At 41.4% G+C, this 21,385-nt stretch overlaps 2 protein-coding genes across 3 annotated transcripts in view; both read left to right on the top strand.

Moving 5' to 3' along the window:
- Positions 1-3,298: 3,298 nt before the first annotated feature.
- On the top strand, positions 3,299-9,071 carry LOC107282712. Its single transcript, XM_015810530.1, has 4 exons — positions 3,299-4,150; positions 6,031-6,861; positions 7,542-7,574; positions 8,735-9,071. Exons 1-4 carry the CDS (start codon positions 4,039-4,041, stop codon positions 8,782-8,784), a joined length of 1,026 nt encoding a protein of 341 aa, XP_015666016.1. The 5' UTR covers positions 3,299-4,038; the 3' UTR covers positions 8,785-9,071.
- A 1,145-nt stretch (positions 9,072-10,216) lies between these two features.
- The window catches only part of TMEM219 (transmembrane protein 219), a 16,173-nt gene continuing 5,004 nt past the window's right edge, over positions 10,217-21,385 (top strand). Inside the window, exons 1-2 of one of the 2 annotated variants that reach the window (XM_015810528.1) lie at positions 10,381-10,394; positions 15,119-16,736. In XM_015810528.1, coding sequence (XP_015666014.1) covers positions 15,272-16,627 — 1,356 coding nt within the window. In that variant the 5' untranslated portion in view covers positions 10,381-10,394; positions 15,119-15,271 and the 3' untranslated portion in view covers positions 16,628-16,736. Of the gene's footprint in view, positions 10,395-15,118; positions 16,737-21,385 lie in introns of those variants that run through there. The other variant, XM_015810529.1, reaches the window with a different exon arrangement.

Genomic DNA, 21,385 nt, shown 5'->3' with positions numbered 1-21,385 from the left:
GCCAAAATGTAATAGAATTACAGACACACAGAAAATTTTCAAAACAAAATTTTGCACTAAGAGATTTCTTACATCCGCTTTGTCCCACACATTCCAGTTAGAAAAGGTTGGGGGCAGTGAATGCATTCCCCCCCCCCAGAAGAGGGAAAAGAAATACATAACTTTCTATGAGTTTTCTATAGATCAGTTATCAACTTAACTCATTAAGTTCTCTCACAAAATAAAAGATCAAAGTCCCGGCATAAAACTCCACACTATGTCTCTCAATCTCTCTCTCTCTTGTGTTCCACTTACATCAGGGGTCTTCAACTTGGCCCTTTTATGACTTGTGGACTTCAACTGAGAAATTCTGGGAGTTGAAGTCCACAAGTCATAAAAGGGCCAAGTTTGAAGACCCCTTGCTTACATATACCAACATCTTTCCATTCTATGGGATCATCCCCATTCTGTTTAACACATTTAACACATTCTATTGTCCTTCTAATTACTAAGAAAGGCTAACTAGCCCTCTTTTAAATTTCCACTTTTTTCTTTCCTGGGGCAACTTGTGGCTTGTTCTCTGGGCAGTGAAGAAAATGCAATGAGTGGTTCTGATAAAAATGTAATGGGGGGGGGGGGGCGCTAACTACTGCCTATCGGTTCGTCATTGCTTTAAGCCAAGCTGAGAAGCCTAATTTTTATTTTGTTGGCTGGCCAAACATGTCACCAGTTTTTTTTTCTTTTCTTTCATTTTTGTTTCACTGTCCAATTGGAATTATACATAGGTAAAGGAATTTTTATATAAACATATTCAAAGGTACCTTCAGATTCCCATACACATGCACACACTTTTAACAAGCCCTTTCTCTTTTCTATTCAATTTAATTTTAATTCAATTCGAATCCTGCTAGCTTCAAGAAAATTATTACAGAGACACATCAATAGAAGTCACATCCAAATGGAGTATTTAATTTCCAACTTCCCATTCAGACAGGCTAACCTTACCTGCTCAATCCCGGGTGGGAAGAACAACACTTTTCTTTCCTCATAGCTGTCCATGCCATGTGGGCCCCAAATTGTTTTACCAGATCCAGGAGATTTTAGTTTCTCCAGGATCAACTAAAGAACTTTACTTTGCTCATTAGAATATCAATAGACTCAAAAGATTTACCTCTTTTCAGAGTCATCTTCTAGTGAACTCACTCACTAGAAACTAAAAGAAAAGTTAACAACTCAACACTCACCAAATTTCTTTTGAATAAACTTCATTTGGATGGACAGACACCTGCTCAATGCTTTAGTGCCCTTTTATAATTCATGATCTTCCTTTTTTAAAAAAGCACCTTTCAGGCAATGTGTCCAGTGAAAGACAAAAGAAAGGCCGGGGGGGGGGGGAGGGGGAACCCAGGGGTGCACCTACCTATTCCTTACCTTTGACTGGAAATCATTGCTCAGAGGTAAAATTCTGCTGGCTGGCTATTTGCCAAATTGATGGCCAAATATGGGTCTTTCAGGCTCATGCCTCAGCATGCATATTTTCCAATGAGACAAACGGAGACATCATTTTATTACAATTTATCAGAATATCCAGACAAAAGGGATTCCTCTCAGTCTTTAGCTTAGGACACCTTTTATAGTTAGCATAAGGAAGAATAATCCAAGAGGAAAGTTGATTGGACAGGATAAAAGTAACCTCTCCTTTGCATAGGAAATCAGTTACATCTGGTCAAGCATGTTATAATAATAATAATAAAGTTGGAAGGGACCTTGGAGGTCATCTAGTCCAACCCCCTGCTCAGGCAGGAAACCCTATACCATTTCAGACAAATGGCTGTCCAGTCTCTTCTTAAAAACTTCCAGTGTTGGAGCATTCACCGCTTCTGGAGGCAGGTTGTTCCACTGGTTAATTGTTCTAATTGTCAGGAAGTTTCTCCTTAGTTCTAGGTTGCTTCTCTCCTTAATTAGTTTCCATCCATTGCTTCTTGTCCTGCCTTCAGGTGCCTTGGAAAATAGCTTGACTCCCTCTTCTTTGTGGCAGCCCCTGAGATATTGGAATACTGCTATCATGTCCCCCCTCATCCTTCTCTTCATTAAACTAGACATATCCAATTCCAGCAACCGTTGCTTATATGTTTTAGCCTCCAGTCCCCTAATCATCTTTGTTGCTCTTTTCTGTACTCTTTCTAGAGTCTCAGCATCTTTTTTACATGGTGATGACCAAAACTGGATGCAGTATTCCAAGTGTGGCCTTACCAAGGCATTGTAAAGTGGAATTAATACTTCATGTGATCTTGATTCTATCCCTCTGTTAATGCAGCCTAGCACTGTGTTGGCCTTTTTGGCACCATAATATCACACACGTTCATTAAAATGAGATCTGACCTCAGAAGAGGCATAAATTGTAAGGAAAAGGGTTGTTTAGAGTTCACTAAAGAGATTAAACCAGACCCCAATTTGTACTAACAAACTTTTTTCTTATTTTCAGATAATCTTCAACCTGTTTATCTCTTCAATTTAGGAATGTTAAAAGCTATTCCTAAATTCCTATCTGTATTATACCTGAACAGAGAAAATAATCAATCTGAAGATTTATCATTTCAGTTTAGGAATGTTAAAAGCCATCTAATCAATCCATACAACTATCCTGTATTCCAATCTGTAACGAATCAACATTATTTTAAGAGAGAGAAAATACATCAAATTAAAATACAAAATACAAAACAACTGTGTTAGCTAACAAATTACAAAATCCATGTCATTTGCCCCTCAGTTCAAAAGGCTGGACAGAAATCTAATATCGTCTGAATCTGGTTTACGCGCACAACCTTCCTATGTCAATAAGTTCGAAAGAAAACATCCCTAGCCCCTCCTCCTCCCCTGGCCACCAGCTCCACCGACAGAGCCGCGCCCTCCTGCAGCCACGTGACGCCAGGAGAATCACGGGACGAGGACGGCCCATGTGCTGGAGGGCCCACCCCGGAAGTCACCCTGCACTGGAGGTCACATGATCCGAGGAGGCCAAAGGGGGAAACCGGTCACGTGGCGGGGGCTGGCTGGCTGGCTGAATGTGCCGGGCGGGCTTCGGGGAATCGCCTGGGCCTGAGGAGAGTGACGGGCGGGAGCAGAGAGCCTAGAGCGCAGCGGGGCCCGGTGAAGGTCGGGGTGGGGCAGCAGGAGCCTTTCAGCAAAGCGAGGACGCTGCTTCGGTTTGGGATTTTTCTCGAGGGGAGCGTTTTTAGCTTTTAGATCGAGGTTCCTGGTAGCTTTCGGGGGAGCCGGAGGTCGGGCTTGGAGGAGTTAGCTGGGCCTCCCACGGACAAACTGGGCCGAGAGACACCCGAAAGACAGGGCCGACCGTAACGGAAATCCACCGGCCCTCTGAAAAAGCAGGGAGGCGGCTTCGATCAGGCTTCCGAGAGCTGCTCTAGAGGGCAGCAGAGCTCTGGGCAAAGGAAGTCGCATTGGGTGTGGGGCGCAAGGAAAATCCTCGGAGAGGGAAGAGGCATTTTTCAGGCGGCCAGAAGCTTTTGTTACGGTTGCTGCGGAGAGGACGATTCCGAGAGGGATTGCAGGCCGGTGCTGAGTAACGCCGGAAGGGAGAATTAAGTTTTTGAGGCCGCTGAGCTTGAGGGTACAGAATCCACTCCGTGTGTGTTTTGTAAGCTTTTTACAAGAGTTTGTATGGGGTCGTTTACGAGGGGGAAAGTTTAGGGTGTTGAAGCAAAAGGCACGGTGAAGAATAACGAGCGTGGATACCGATACTAAATAGCCCATTTCGCTCTCTACTCTCTGGAAGCATCGCAAATTTGGAGGCACAGGGCAAGAAATCTGGGGATTTCACTGGAGCAACTTCTACAGTTTGAGTAGCTTTTTGTAGTTCCCAACAAGTGGCATAGTTCCTCATCTTGTTAGTTTGAGAACTATTTAACAGTGTAGAAAGAGTCATCACCAGGAAGCTTGTATTTTCTTAAAAAAGGGGTTGGAGCTGGACTTCAGTCAGATCCCTGGTGTTCAGTATCTTTCGCCTCCTTGACCTAAATTGAAGCCCAGGTAGAGGCCATGCAGAAAGAAGAACTGGGCATGGATGAGAATCGCAACCCAGAGGAAGAACTGCGTCTCCTGGGAGGAAAGAAGGAGAAATGCCATAATCTCAACAACCGTATCCGAACAGGTAACTTAGCTACTGGCCTTCCATCCCATATTTTATGTTCTAAGTTGTTTGAATCTGTTACGAGGCTTGCAAAAATCCAGGTGCTTAGGCATCCAGAACTTCACAATTTGGTTTGGGCATTAAAACTGTTGAAAGGTTTCTCTGTTATGCACCCAAAGAGACTTTTTCTTTAGCTTCGCTACCCTTCACCAAATTTTTCCATGAGCCCTCTAACTTGTAAGCCCAAGAAATTACTCTGACCAATGGCTTTCCCCAGCATAAGAGGGTGCTGATATTTTAGTTGTTGCTATTGCCTTAACAATAAAGTACTTTCAGAGAGTAATCCCTCCAAACTAGCTACCTTGCATTGCTGTTCTTAATAGACTCAATCAATATTAGACAGTCTTACCCTAAATAACCAATTGCCCCAACCCCAACTTTCCACAGAAGCATGGGCTTCTCTCATTGCTGAGTAATTCTGAACTTCCTAAGTCATCCCTTCTCCCACAATTTCTTAATAGTTTAGTGTCTTCTGTTTGAGTCATTGCCTTAAAACCTGACTGTAAAGGTTTCTTATCTTTGATGCCAAGGAAAGCAAAGCCTCCTTCCTCTCATTCAGCAGGAAAATCACACTTTATTCTTTTGTACTGAACAGAGCTGTCCCCCCCCCCACACTTTCTTTTTTTAATACCTCTGTTATCTTTTGACTGGAGATGGCTTTACTGCAGGGGCCATGAAAATGGTTCAAAAAAAATTCATTAAATACATCCTTTCTTGTCTATTGAAAAATGTGCAGTTGTCTGCTACTTTAGCTTATGTACTGATTTGGTGTATAAAACATTTAAATCAACCTTCTCTTCCATCATACTAATGGGAAAAAGTGGTTTGTTTAGAATAAAAAGTTTAGAATCCTTTGGACACTTGGTTTTATTTTATGGTTTCTCAATTTGCTGAAGGAGGGGTTCAGGATTGTGATGTGAAGGCATTTTTATCCCTTGACCGGGACTGAAAGAGATATTTTTATGTCATGAGCTTTGACATGAAAGCCTTGTGTTTAGCAACTTGATCAGTTGCCATTACTGATTAGGAAAAGTGAGTGAACTGATAGAGGAATCACTCCATTTCTCCCATTTTTTCTGTCTTGCTTCTGTACCATGTATGAAGGAAATAAAAACAGTTCCTTCCCCCATCAACCTGTTTGATGGTTTTATCAAACTTCCTCCAGAATTGTATCCTGAGTCCTTGTTTGGTCTGAGAAATAGGATGCTTTTCTGACCAGAATGCGAAGATAGCTCATTGGCCTATTTGTATTCCGTTAATCCAAAAAGGTTGTCTAGGTTAGAAGCTTCTTATGGAGAGCTAAATAACAAGGAAAATAAACAGTTGCTGAGTAAAATCTGTTTTACATTTAAACATTTGTTGAACCCCACATCATAGCACAGAAATTCATTCTTCAATTCTCTTTATTTTGCAACAGCCACACCATTATTTTTCTTGGAAATTGTAATATTACTTGGGAGATTTAGCAGCTTCAAAGACTGCTTTTAATGAATGAGAGCTCTAGCCATTGGGTATTCTCCCATTCCACCTTGAAAAGTAACTATAATGGCAATAGGAAGTTAAATTTCAGCATCCTGTTTATTCATAAAATTGAAGAGGTGTTGCACGGTCTAGGAACAAAATCCCGTATACAAATATATGGATGCCAGCCTGAAATGACTTAGCACCTTCTATTATTGAACCTTCTAATGCTAATGCATTGGAAGGAAGGAGGCTACAGGGGGAAAGTAGAAAAGGGGTTTTTTTTTCTCCAAAGACCTTCTGTGAAATGCTTTAGAGGGGGAAAAACATTTTATTGTGCAGTTAGTGACATAGATCTCAAATTTGCTTTCCTTCTTCAGGATCATGGGAGTCAAATGGATATACTGCAAGTTCTGAGATAGCTGATGAGCCCAGTGTTCCCCTGAGTCCTTCCAACAGCCTTAACATCCGCAATCTCCAGCTGTCTGAGCGAGAACCTCCCCAGCATACCCGCCGTTATTCTCCTAATTTCCATCATAGCCGGCCCTTCCGTCCTGCCTACCGCAAAACTTATCGAGGCAACCCCTCAGACCGCAAGGAATGGGGACCTAGCACTAATGGCCACCACTGTGCTCCAGAGGGTCTTTCCAATGGGCGATGGCAGCATCGACGCCGTGGCTATTCTGACTCACCTTCCCCATTGTCTTCCCCCGAATTGGAACGAGTCAGCACTATCAAAGCCAGTGAGAAGCCCGCTGTTGCATCTAATGCCTCTAGTGTAACCACTGAGGAATCCGAGAAGGAAACATGGTCACTCTTTCGGCCCCTTCCTGCTTTCCCAGTTGATAGCAGCAGTGCCAGGATCATTCCCAAGATCTCTTATGCCAGCAAGCTGAAAGAGAACTTGGATCAACCAGGCAAAGCCTGCCATGTTCCAGCCTCAGCTGTCCGCACCACTAATAGCCTCCCCAACTGTGTCTTGGCGCCACCCCCCAGCAGTCCCCCGCCAACCGATAGCAGTCGGCGGCAGCATTTGGGAGCCATCTTCCAAAATGAGTGGGGCCTCTCCTTTATCAATGAGCCGGGAGCCGGGCATGGAGGGGGTGGTGGAACGGCACCAGTCAAGGAGACAGAAAGTGCAGATGCTGGAGCATGTTGGGAAAACATGGAAGCCAGTGACTGGCAGGCTGCAAGAAATTATCACTTTGAAGGTAAGATAGCCTTAAGAATACAGTACTGCACAGGGAAGGGGATGTCTGCATGTTTTGAGGCTATTAATCTATTGGTAGCAGAATATACTGAGCAACTTTCAATTATAAGAAGCAGTCACATTTCAGGTGCACAGAAACCAGCTATTCGAATTAGTGGAAGAGGGAGGGGCATGGTTAATATTTTTTGCCCACAGAAAACCAGAAGGGTAATAAGTAAAAATCAACTTACAGTATTCCCTAAACTTCATTTTTCATGTTTATCTGGTAAGGGTACATTGACCCTTTGAATCGGTTTTGAATTAACAGTTCAAAAGGAGTCTGTCATTCTCTTTAACACTTTCCTTAAAAGGCTAAGGAAAAAAGTGTCTTCATTAAATTTCAATGGAGTCAGCAAGAAGTTTTTGTGTTTCCTTAAGAGCATTTCACTTCCAATTATTTGAGTATTACTATAAGTTCTAGCATTTAATTTTAACTGAGTCAGTGTTCTGAGTTATGTGTTAAATAATGCAGGGAGATGGGCATGTGGTTGCTGCACATCTGGACCAGCTTTTCTCAAAGTAGTTAAAATTTAGAAACTTCTTGTTGGACATAAAGACAATTAAAGGCTTATTGTAGGTATTATTTAGGAATAAAATACAGTAATGCTTAGCTTCTAATTTTTTTCTTCTCTCCTGATACAGAGTGGAGCCATATATGGGAGCTACATAGTCAAGGTAAGCAATGGAAGAATTTTCCTTTAAATTCTTAAGTCAGATGAATTTACATTATGGGATGGTGGTGCAGCTAAGCTAGTAATGCCTACTCTAATTGCATAGGCAGCTATTTTTAGCTTGAATGGGGATTATATGGGACCTCTGTGTTTTTGTATTCCTAAAGTTGGTTGAAGTTGAAGTTAAGGATTGTATTTTGGGACTAATCTCTCTAGTGCAGGGGTAGGCAACCTTGGCTCTTTTATGACTCGTGAACTTCAACTTCCAGAATTCCTGAGCCAGCTGAATGCCCTTTTATATGTTGGGTTGACCATGGCCTTGCTGGCTGGGGATCTTTGGAGTTTACGAAGTTGACCGTGAATATCATGGGAGGCAATGATTTCCCAATAAATCTACCTATTCCACAACATATAGTTATCTCAAAATAATAACACATCAGTTTGCCAAAAAGATACCTTGCTTTGTCAGTTCTTAAAACATATTGCCTCAGTTGTGCATTGAGCACATGTACTCTGTTCTTTGAGCCATAACTGCAAGTTGGTGTTGATTTCATTCTAGGTGTTTTGCCAGACTGAAACACTGAATCGTGCCTATAAAATAATTCCTATCCCCATTCATAATCTGGATAATTTTAGAGACAGTTACCATTTGAGAAGCTACTTCACAGTATCATTAGTCATCATGCTCCTGGATTCAAATGTTAGCCCAGTGCATTCTCCCTCTGCAGAAGCAAATAAAGGGAATGCATATCTGAAGGAGAGTGTCTAGGAAGCAGAGTTTAATTCTACTTGCATGATGCTGGGGGTCTTGTTCCTTTATTTTTTTTTATAGTAATACATAACATGTTAGGTCGAAAAAGTTTCTGCCCAGTGGTTGATAAATTAGTACAAGCACAAAAAGTAACGGGCAAAACCAGATCTCACAATCAGATAGGAGCAACAGCAGAATAATGCTGTTCTAACTTTCCACCCAAGATTCTTATTTGTATGGGATAATTGTATATATTGCAGCAGATATGTACAAATGGTATCTTTTAAGCATCTATTTTGGAAGAGAAGTATATCTTGCAGGAAGCATAGAGCAGGAAGTTTGTGTGCTACTCATGTAGCATCTCTTAAAGATACACCTTTCACCACATTTTCCATTTTTATTTTTTCTTCTAGCTCCTAGCAGAGTGATGGTCTACTCGGAAACCTTGGATGGGAAGGGTTAATTCCACAAATATCCAGGGGAAGCACCGCTAAGATATGGGGGGTGTATGGGGAGAGGCCAGGCAACTCACCCAACCCTCTTGAAGATTGGAGAGTCTGGGCATCTTGAAAGGGGAAGCTATGCCACCTGCCTACCTCCCTTCCCTTGCTGTTTTAGCCTAAAATTGTCCTGGGAGGCTTATGCCTCACCCGCTCCCACCATCTCTCTCTATCTCTGACTCAATGCTCTGGTTTTTCATTTCTTCACATGGTTTTTAATTTCTCTGGATTCCCCTGAAAATAAAGGCAAAAAAAGAATTTATTTAAATTCATTCCTCTTGCCATAACAGTGTCTTAATTCTTAACACACATCTTTCGTGTCCTGCCACCAGGACAAGGAAATGACAGTTAAAGGGGACACAAACGGGATATTTTGAAAGAGATGAAAACTTTCCATGAGTTTTTGAAACCTCAGAGTATCTTGGGAGTTTTATTAAATGAGATATGCGCAACTAAGAAATAATGCAAGTGTAATTTCTTAGTTTGGCTTCACTGTCATTCACACTGGTACAATACAAATACCACTTAACTGTAATGAAATTTAAGTAAGGCCCTTCCTGTCCTTTTTTCTTAGGATTCTAACATGTTTAGTAAGCTGTAGTGCTTACTGGGCACTATAGAATCTAGTTCTAAGCAGGGAAGATATAAGATATATGGAAGGAATCCTTTACTGCTGCTTGTCTTCATTTGAATTACCAGAATAAAGTAGCCTAGTGCAGGAGAGTAGGCTGGTGCCTTTTTAGATTTCTCCACTGAAAGTCAACCATTTGATCCTACTGAATGAGGTTACAATTTAATCTAATTAGCTACGTGATCTGGAACATCTTAAATGTAAAATGGAGCCTTGGTTGTGTTTTTTTTTTAAGTGTTACTGCTAATAAGAATTGGTGATCTTGCTCTCGCTTAAAAATGAGATTATCTGACTCCCAAGTAACCAAGTGAAAGTCATTGAATAAAAAGTAACTCAATTTCCCAGCCTAAGAGGAAAGGGCTGTGGCCTATTGGAAAGGACTGCTTGTTCGAGAAAAATAACACAGCAGAGAACGGACGGGTAAAATGAACGACTTCTAACGGTTACCTCAAAACTATTTTTTCATGTTCAGCCTGAACTCCCTCAAATGCGCGCGGTAATCCTCAGTCAAAATGGCTCTCGAAAGACAGTGCTCCACTGAGGGGGGGGGAGAGGGGAGGAAGATACGAGCTCCCGAGAACCTGTTCCGGAGTGGGGCGTGAACATCCACGTATCTGGGAAAGGGGGCAGCGTTTCCAAGGAGAGAATTGTAAGCGCCGGATGCGCGTGCGTACTACCTAACGCTCGCGCCTGCGGCTGCGTCACTTCAAAGCGATCTTCACTTGGACGATGACGACGACGACGAGCTACGGCGACGCGCGGGAAAGTGTCATCTTCTCTCGTGCTCTAAAGTATCGAATAGGGTTGCCCCGTCAAAGGAAAAGGAATCAGCGGTAAAGCTTCCTCTTAAAGGGACAGTAGCATTCTGGAACGTTGGCGGCCTTCGTAAAGCGGGAAGGTGCCTCAGCTGCGGTTTGGAGGGAAGAAGGAAAGGGGACGGAGGTAAGATGAGGCTGTTGCTTTGATGCTGTGTAGGCCCTCCCGCTCATTCTTCTCCCATCAGCGTTTTTTCGACAGCAGGACTTTTGTTCAGATTTATCGGTTGCTAAGCACTAACTACAAGTTCTTTGGGATGTAGGTTTAGCTGCCGTAGACGGAGACAGCCAATCATTGATTTGAGTGGAGCAGCTCAGGGTTGCGTGCTTGGCAGAAGCCTTCGAGCGATATTATCGGGATAGGCTTTCAGACAGGATGCGCTCCAACTGCAGGAATTTACCGCCCGTGCCTAAATCTTGCCATACGGTTAGGCGAGAGGACTGGGAAGGCTCAGGTTCCCCATGAATTTACTGCGGAGCTTTAGGTCGGGCATTTATTTCTCAGTAAGTCTCCCTCGGAGGCTTATTCGGAAAATAAAAGAGTCGCGTGTCCTTCACTGGGCCCCAATGAGGAAAACTTACACATAATAAGAAAAAAAGTTTACATGTGAGGGTGTTTAAGAAACTTGCATATAAGAACCAAATAACAATACACACTTGTAACACAAGTTTTTCCCCATCCAGGCTATGGCTGCATCCCATGCAGTTTCATGAGACGTGAAAAAAATCTTTATTTTATTTTCCCCTGATTTTTAGAATTTACAACTTTACAAATTGTTTGTTCCTTCCTCCCACCACTGTACATCCACACATACGTAAATGGACAGGAGTCTGATATGAATAGGCCAGTGATGGTGAACCTTTTAGAGACAGAGTGCCCAAACTGCAACCCAAAACCCACTTATGCATCGTTGGGTGCCAGGTGGATGTGGCTACGGTGTTAACAGCAGACTGGGTGGGACTAAAAAGTTCAATCAATCAATTCCAACTTTGCAAGATCTTTTTTTTTCCCCGCGAGAAGTTGAAATTGACTGATTGGACCTTTTTTTTTTGTACACGGTGGAGGCCTAAAGCGAAAAGGTTTTATAAAATCCAGCTGAAGGCCTAGGACTGGGGTGACAGAACATGTGCCCACAGAGAGGGCTCTGAGTGCCACCTCTGGCACCCGTGCCATAGGTTCGCCACTACTGGAATAGGGCTTGGGAGTGGTGACAACATAATGGCTCCCCCCCCCTTTCTCTAATCAGCTCTACATTTTTTGCTGAATATAAGCCAGGTCTCACCACCAATTCTAGCTTCCCATCTCAGGATCAATGTCCTTATTATGAGGCAGTTTTCCTCACTCTAGCTGTCCTTCATTTCAGGCACAGAGAGTGTAGATCTCACTGGCACACAGACACATGTATTAGTTTAATTGCTCATAGCTCATAGCCTTTTCCCCAGAGAACATAGAAAGACTTGGTTTCATTTTTAATAGCCTTTCTGAATGATTCCAGTGAGTTACACAAGATTGGTAGATACCAGGAAACAACTTGGCCATAAATAACCCGTAAAAGACTTGTAAGATGTATTTTGGGATTGATGGGGGGAGTAATAGTCTTCACATTTTCAGGCTGAGGTAGAGTCCAGAAGTGGGGGAGGGAAAGTACACTTTATCAAGATACAGCAATGTAGCTGACTGTTGTTCTATTAATATTGGGGAAAATAAGTTAACTGTAGCTCCTCCTGGCTATAAGCAAATGTATTTCTTAAGAACTGTATCTTTTCCACTTAATATGTCCACTTGGCTTTGGTATTAAAGCTGCCTCTAGAGATCATTTAAAGAAAACGCAGGTGACTTCATCTCTTTATTATCAAAACATTTTTTTAAACTGTCTTACATGCTTCAACTTGTTTTAATAAGATTTGGCAAGAAAAGTGGGATAAAATAATAACAACGTTCCCTAAAGCTTATACAACTGTTGTGATCTGTGTCTTGGTTAGATAAAATATGGCTTGAGTTTCAAATTTAGAAAAAAAAAAGTGTTAAAAATGCTAAAAAAATACTAGGTAGCCCTTGACTTATGACCACAATTAGACCCAAATTTCTGTTACTAAACAAGACGGTTAAGCGAGTTTTGCCCCCTTTTGCAATCCCTGTAACAGCATTTCTGCAAACCCAATATAGTTTTCTTTTTTTTCTAATTGGAAAACATCAGAATAGGGGTCTCAAACTCAAATGAATGCAGCCATATTACATAAAATATCCTGAATAGAGAGCTACATTCATACACATGTAAAATGCAATAGGTATTGAATGTTTAAAATTATTAATCCAATTATAATGTAATAATAAAAATGGATGACAAAAACAAAATAACTACTATCTCTAATCTGTTTATTCTCTTGCATCTCAGTGCAGTTGTTTCTGTGTACCTCCCTGGTGCTAAACAGCATAGACGAACGACAGCATCAGTGCAATGTTCCCTCCGTAAGCCTGTATGATCATTACAGGCCAGCACAGTGAACGCACACAAAACAAAGCAGCAGGCCAGGACAATGACAGTGAAGAGCAGCAGCCTGCAGTGGTAGGATTTGGTCTTTGACAGCCCATTAAATTATTGAGCTGTTGTGGATTTCAGATGACAAAGAGAGCAAGGCAGGATAGGCTCTAACAATGTCTTTTACTTTTGAGGGGGAAAACGCAGCAGGTTCCTCTGTAGGTTTGAAGTCTCTGCACCAACTATAGGGTAATGTTGGAAAAGCTCATCTAACCTGCAACGAAGGTGGCACAGTTGACACTATCCACAATGCAGGAATGGTTGGTGAAAATGTCAGAACTTGCTGAGATGGCTAAATTGACTTCTTTGATGAGAAAAAAGACAACATCTGTGTTTATTGCTGACTGGAAACTCTTTACAGACTTTATGCGTGAAATAGAAAAATAAACTTAAGATTTATGGTTTTGATAAAATAGATTACAAAAAATAGATTACAAAATAGATTTCAAAAAGAGAGAGATGTTGCAATTCTAGAATGAGAGCTAAATTTCTAATTATAACTGCTGTAAAAAAGATCAGAAGCTACTTGTTTCTTTATCTTTTACTTTTTTCCCTTGGACTTTTAACTTTCTCCGTGATTTCCTTTTTGATTTTTCTCACTTTATATTATTGTAGTGTTAACTTTTATCTTTTAAAAAATCTTTAATAAAAATATATCAAAACCAAAAGTGGTACAGTTGATAAAACCTTCAAGCTGCATGCTAATATTAATTTTCTCAGCAAATAGCTAATAGCCTGATTTAATAGCTTCCCTAGTTATTTTTTTTAACAAGTTATATAACAAGACAATTGGTGTAGGGGATGTCTTAAGAGATGAAACTATAAAGCAGGTTCTTTGTTTGATTTTGCCTGTACTAGATTATTTTTTGCAAGCCACTTGTTCTCGGCCTCAGTACCTTTACTAATTAGATTACAATTATAAAGATTCCTATAAGTTGCTTGTATGTCTGAAAGAACTATACAAGAAGGTATGTGCTGTTCAGTTTATGCAACCTGGATGTTATAGCGTCCATGATGGGCATTTATATGCAGCAAAGATAGGAAAATGCTAACAAGTCACATAACTAAATTTTATGTCCTTAACATTTAAATCAAGACTACAACCTTGTTTGTTCAAAGCTGCATTTGCTGCATTTCCTTAAGGGCTGCCATTTAGTAGTAGGGTATCCCTTTTCCACCCTCCCAGGTGGGCTGGGCATATATGTTTTAAGAGATCTTTGAAGATTGTAGTGCATTTAGTTCTAGAATGATAAATTGCTTACAGGTAGATCTCAACTTACAGCCATTTGTTACCAACAGTTCAAAGTTACAAAAATACTGAAAAAAGTGACTTACAACTGGTCCTTGCACTTATGACCAGGGCTTTTTTTTTTTCATAGAACGCCCAGAACGGAGTTCTGGCACCTTTTTTGGATGGAACCTTGTAGGGTAGGCAAGGCGGGTTGTATGACGTGTGTGAGTTCCGACACCTTTTTTTTTTTTTTTTTTTTAGAAAACACTGCTTATGACCATTATGGCACCCTACAGTCACATGATCAAAATTCAGGTGCTCGGTGCCCGGCATGTGTTTACAACATTTGTAGGATCCAGGGGTTATGTGATCACCATTTGCTACCTTCCCAGCCAGTTTTCTGCAAGCAAAGTCAGTGGGGAAAGCCAGATCATTTACAACCACCTGATTTATCTAACAATGATTTGCTTAACAACTTTGGCAAAAAAGGTCATAAAATCAGGCATGACTCACTTATCAAGCGCCTTGCTTAACAGCGTAAATTCTGGTTCCAATTGTGGTCGTAAATCAAGCACTACCTCTACAGTATTCTTGATTTAAACTGATCTGTCCCCGTGTTCTCTATCCTTTTATTCTAGAATATAGTATTTTATATTGTTAAGTTCAAATAGGATGCGCTATTAAGTACCATAATGTAGCCATAATATATTTAATGAGTGTCTTCCCCTTATTGGGTTTGGCAGGCCTAGAACTTGTAGAGAGGCTGTATTATTGCAGTTGTTTGTTAGATATCATGGATTCAGCCATGCTACCTCAATCATGGCTTAGCGTGGACAATATAGTATGTTTGATTGAGAGTTGGTCAGCTGAAATATTTGTACAAAAGAGAAATATTTATGGAAAAGCCATATGTGACTCTCTGAAAGTTTAAAATATTTTTAAATGGAGAATGTGAAATGGCTGAACTTGGTGAAACTCTTTTCTACTTTGTATTTTTTAAAAGACCTTCACAGTTGGATTATAAATACGATTCTTAGTGAACTAGAGCCAATTACAATGTATTACCCTTAAATTCAACAGTGCCTATCCAAATGAAGTGCATGGAGTCCTTATGAGTGATCCCTGATTGGTGATGTCATCTCTGCCTTGACCAGGGTGGAAAGGTTTTCTGTCACAGCATACTGGTATCATCTCCTCCTGGACCTGCTGTTACTGTTAAAACCAGCTGGATAAATGGAGCAAGAGTGCTTGGCTCTTGTTGCTGCTTGTGTTCAAACTTCTCAGTTGCTAGTGCAACAATGGATGCTGAACAGGCGTACTGTGGTATTTGCCATAGCAAGGATTCTTCAGCGGAGACGCTTTCGACGGTCGGCTGCAGTGCTGAGGCGCATCCTCTCAGCTAGTGTCCGTCGTAAGAGAGCCTTGCTACGGCTTCATCGCAATGCTATAATGTCTGTGGTAACTATGGTGTACTCATCTTCACCGGCACTGCATTATGAGCACGAGCTGATGGCCCTGTCGGAGCGATCACACTGGATGCTCCCCAGATGTAGCGAATGGTGGGAGCGAATGATTTCTTCGGAACAGGATGATAAGTGTTGGATTTCTTTATTCAGAATGTCACGCTCCACACTGATGTATATTGCTGAGGAGTTGCGTCCTGCCTTACAGCGTCGAGACACAGGCATGAGGTCACACATTCCTGTGGAGAAAAGGGTGGCTATGACCATTTGGAAACTCGCGCATCATGACAGTTACAAGACTGTCTCGGAGCTTTTTGGAGTGGGAATTTCATCAGCCTGCTCAATCTTTGAAGAAGTCTGTGAAGAAATAAATAGTCGGCTCCTGGCCCAAACAATTTTGTTGGGCGATCCACAAGATATTATGGAAGGCTTCAAGGAGATGGGCTTTCCCAACTGCCTAGGTGCGGTTGATGCAATCCACATCTCCATCCTTTGCCCTCCCTTCTCTGCTGATTCCTACATTAATTGCAAAGGCTTCTATTCAATGGTGTTGCAGGCTCTAGTGGATAGCAAATCTCGCTTTACTGACATTTATGTTGGGTTTCCAGAGAGATCCCATGATTCCCGCATCTTGCATAACTCTCCTTTTTTCAACAGCATGGATGAAGGCACATTTGGTCCACAAACTCCAACAGTACTAGAAGGGGTTTCAATGGCTCCTGTTGTCATTGGAGATCATGCCTACCCACTTCGCCCCTGGCTAATGAAACCATATCCAGCACCAAAAACTGAGGCCCAAGAAAAGTTCAACGATAGGCTTGCCAAATGCCGAACGTGTGTGGAGAGAGCTTTTGGAGTCTTGAGAGCTCGCTGGAGATGTTTGCAAATGAGACTGGATGTGAGAGAGAAGCTCATTCCTGTGGTCATAGCTACATGCTGCATCTTACACAATGTTTGTGAAATCAAAGGGGATGAGTTGCTAGAACCATTAGAGAGTCCTACAACTGGTGATATCCAGAATGCTTCAGCCAGGCCAAGGGTGCCACTGTCAGAAGCTGGACTTACTAAGAGAGCTTGCCAGATAAGGGCTGCATATTGTTCCTATTTTGAAAAGAACCCTCTCTAGAACAGACTCTTTTTGCCCAAGTAATCTCAATGTGTGTATAGCCTCATTATATAATGATACAATATTATTACACTGATGTATACCACAGAGTAGCTGATTTTTTACATCAAAATAAAAAAATATGAGAAAAATAATTTATTGCATTATTATATAAGATATCTGCTCAACTGTCATTCATTCCTTTGTCACTTCCCAGTTGAATACTTACATGTTCTACAAGGAACTGCCCGTGAACAACACTGGGAAGCTTCAACTGGTATAGATTGTAGTATCACACACAATTTTGATGCTCTAAAGTTTCCTTGTGTAACACCATTGCAGTGAAGCTGCATTGGCTTCTAATGTTTCTAGATGCAATTCCAAGTGCTGGTTATCCCCTTTAAAGCTCTGCATGGGGCTCGATTACTTGGGATAGCATAATTTTGTGCTTGATAGAATTGGGAGTGATCTTGGGCATAAAGCAGGGTCTGGTCTTAGCATCACTGTCATAATGAAATATACAAGAGGTTTAAAACAAAAAAAGACTTTTAGTTCTAGCCAAGCTGGTCCTATCAAAGAGGCACAATATGTTAATAGGGGATTGCCTAATGCAGGGGTCCCTAATCCTCGAGCCATAGCCCATTGGGAACCTGGTTGTGCAAATGGCAGGCAAGCGCACAAAACTGCATTTGTGCAAGTGCCTTGCGCACATGCAAAGCCATTCTCTCCCCTTCTGCATTGCTGCTGGTCCGCAGAGCCAGAAAGATTTGGGGACCACTGGCCTAGTGGATTCAAAGCAATCAGTCATTAGAACTTGAAGATTCAGTGCCAAGTCACATGGATTGGGGTGAGAGGAGGCTGCAAGGAAGCAGCGGACCTGAGAATGGTAGATAAAGATGTCCCTCACCTACCTAAAAGGACTGAGTCCCAAACTGCTATCTATGTAATCTATTAGTTGCTAGAACTCTATGCAGGCCCACTGAAGAGTCCCAATAGTTGCAGATTCTTTGTTGCTGGTTTTTCACATATTCAAAAGCACATCAAATCATACAATAAATCAGTGATATTTGATGTCCAAAAGGCCAAGGTTTTCACTCCCAGGCACAGATGTTTCCATTCACTTTCCCAGTCTCAAAGTTGTAAGTTAGAGTCAGAACTCAAAAAATCCTTGTTCATGTTTCAGGTTGGAATTTGTAAAGTTGTAACCTATCTGACTCCAGTGAAGAACTGGATTTTAAGAGATGTTGGCTATTTCAGGACATACCACAGGGGGTCCTCAACATCTTTACCAGGGCAAGGAGCCATGGTGTGCTTGGGCAGAATGGAGTGATTAAAATCACCCATAGCTTGAATATCTTTGTTACTGTTCTGGATAGCACTGACATTCAAAGGGAATGTATAGAGCCAGCTATGGTGCCACCAGGGCATCATTCCCCTTTGTTCTGTGGGCTTGAAAAGAATCACCTCATTTGGTGGTTATAGGCTCTTGAAGATAGGTTGATCAAAGGGAAATCCCCAACTTTTTGCAGTCTTCTGAAATCTATAGCTGGACCATTTGTCCTGAAACATTTTGCTATTAACTGTGGTATTCAGTGATCCATTTATGTATCCCTGTTGATATGAATAAGCATATATTCACTTATGTCATCAGTTCTTTGGTTTTTTGTAAATACCCCTTGATCTGGTTCCACCCAGATTGTTTATACAAACACTGTTTGTTATATTATCTATTTGCACCAATATTTGCTACCAACTAAAGGGCTTTCACAGCCAGTAATATTATCCTCAACTTTAGCTGTTGATAGGCAGTGACTATTTGATGGGATTATAATTCCTGCATCATGTTTGGCTGGCTCTGACCAGATTGGCTGGGACTAGCCATTAATGCAACAATTGATCTTTACTTGACAATTTGTGAGGTAGGCTCCACTCTGGAGTGCTCTGAGATAGAAGCAAGGTCATGGTATTGAATCCAGAACTTCAACTCTTTATCTTCCCGGTGTCATAAGGATTGGCCTTCTGGGTACTAAGATGTTCATCACAAGATGTACACATGAGGAATAGTTTCTCACGTTAATGGTAATTTCCTGTAGCAGAATATATTTCAAGGGTATGAGTGTTCTTTTGGTGAAATTAATCATGAAACTCAATTCCTGTAGGCATTAAAGTGACACTATTCACTGTTCTTTCATAGGAGATTTGATGAGATCACTCAGATGAATAAATGTAAACAAATCTGAATCCTGAGGTGTTGCCCAAAGAACTTTCATAAATACAGTACTGTACTCTGGGGCAGAAAGCAAGTCCAAAGGGAAACATTTTAAACTAGAACTGGTTCTTCACTCTTAAAAAATATGAAGAACTTCAAATAGGAAGAATTATTTAAGATGTGTAAATAGGCCAACAGATTCGTTGAGGCTAGACAATTATCTCATGTTGATTTCAACCAATGTCTCAGTTCCAAAAGATTGGGGCATGTTCAGATTCCAAGATTCCAGATGGCTTTCTAGGTTTTTGTCACTGTAAACAATGAAAGACATGCTGGAAAAACTCGCATGTGCAGCGACATGCTCTATGGAGCAAATGTCCAGTAAGTGAGTTATTCATTCTGAGCTGCTTCTCTTTGTTTCTGTAGATGGAGATTTCTTTTCTTTTTCTAGCACATAGCCCAACTGAATACAGAAGTTTGTAAAAACCCATCTGTCCTTGCATGCGATTTCCAGGTTTACAACATTTTGCAGTCACCCTACCCCTATCCCAAGTAAAGCAATGTTTCAATTTGAAGGGCATTTTAGAATAGTAGAATTTCCTAGATGAGTTTCTGGAAGTGAGGATAACTGGTTCTTCCTTTTTCCCTCTTCTTCTGGAATGGCTTCTTTGCCCCTAAGCTGATCCAGTATTTCCTATATTTCAGCTCTGGGGACTTCCAATTAAGGTTCAGCAGGGCTTGATTTTCCATGTTCTATATGGGTGGACTAGCGCCAGCAGGAGCCTATTGTTTCTCAGGATCCTGAGCCACCATTGTTAGGTTTGCCTAGGCTAGGTCATAGCTCCATCCCTCAATATATACAGGTTAAGTCCCTTAGAGCAGTTCACAACCAAAAATATGAGATTCTCACATAATTAAAGCATGCAGCTTTATTACAAAGAAAAGGAAATTAAGTTACAGCATCTAAGACAGTAGATATGTATAACTTGAGCCTTACTTATTATTGAATATGTTATAGTGGAGCCTTCCTTCCTATTGCTATCAATTTTTCTGAGTCTTGGTTTAATGAGGATGCTAATTGCATATTTCATACTATAAAAATGTTCATTTGTTTTTGTTCTGTTTTGAAAGTATCCATTTTGATTCCTATGCTCAAGAGAATTTCACCACAGTAATGGTGAAGTACTAAAGTACTAAAGTAGTACTTCCAGTTCTATTAACATTCTAACAATAGAGAGAAGGGGGACCTCTAAGACTGCTCCTTGGTGTAGCCTGAATACTTCTTTAGATTCTGTAACATTACTGGTCATTGGAAAATTGCCATTGTTTAGTCCTGGTCTGGTTTCTGGAGAGATACTGGTAGTAGTAGTAGTAGTAGTAGTAGTAGTAGTAGTAGTAGTGGTGATGATGATGATGATGATGTTGGAAAAGACCTTGGAGGTCATCTAGTAGTCCAACCCCATGCTCAGGCAGGAAACCCTATACTATTTCGGACAAATGGCTGTCCAGTCTCTTCTTAAAAACTTCCAGTGTTGGAGCATTCACCACTTCTGGAGGCAGGTTGTTCCACTGATTAATTGTTCTAACTGTCAGGAAGTTTCTCCTTAGTTCTAGGTTGCTTCTCTCCTTGATTAGTTTCCATCCGTTGCTTCTTGTCCTGCCTTCAGGAGCCTTGGAAAATAGCTTGACTCCCTCTTCTTTGTGGCAGCCCCTGAGATATTGGAAGACTGCTATCATGTCCCCCCTCGTCCTTCTCTTCATTAAACTAGACATACCCAATTCCAGCAACCGTTCCTCATATGTTTTAGCCTCCAGTCCCCTGATCATCTTTGTTGCACTTCTCTGTACTCTTTCTAGAGTCTAAACATCTTTTTTACATCGTGGTGACCAAAACTGGATGCAGTATTCCAAGTGTGGCCTCGCCAAGGCATTGTAAAGTGGTATTAATACTTCACGTGATCTTGATTCTATTCCTCTGTTAATGCAGCCCAGCACTGTGTTGGCCTTTTTAGCAGCTGGGTGTTTGTTCAAGCCACTGGAAGGTAACTGTGGCTGACATCACTTGGAGCCTAGTTCATGAGAACAGAGGTCAGCCCCATTATATTGTTATATGTGAAAGACAAGATTACTGTGGCTTTTCTTTTTCAGCCCAGAACTCAGGAGGAAGTAAATAAAGAATAGGAAAATATTCCTATTAGCAGAAACTCAGCCTGGCCTCAATACCTGGGAAGATCCTGGAAAAGATAATCAAACAACGAATCAGCGAACACCTACAGGCAAACAAAGTCATTACTAAAAGCCAACACGGGTTTGTCAAAAACAGATCATGCCAGACGAATCTTATTGCATTCTTTGACCAGGTGACAAAATCAGTGGACCAGAGGAATGCTGTGGATATAATTTACTTGGACTTCAGTAAGGCATTTGACAAAGTAGATCACAACCTACTACTTGATAAGATAGAAAAATGCGGGTTAGACAGCATCACCACCAGATGGATCCGTAGCTGGCTGACCGGCCGTACTCAGCGTGTGGTCCTCAATGGAACCGCATCTACATGGAGGGAAGTG

This window comes from Protobothrops mucrosquamatus, unplaced genomic scaffold (assembly GCF_001527695.2).
Source record: "Protobothrops mucrosquamatus isolate PMUCROS unplaced genomic scaffold, P.Mucros_1.0 scaffold11, whole genome shotgun sequence".
Lineage (NCBI taxonomy): Eukaryota > Metazoa > Chordata > Lepidosauria > Squamata > Viperidae > Protobothrops > Protobothrops mucrosquamatus.
This window is presented reverse-complemented; position numbering and strand designations above follow the sequence as displayed.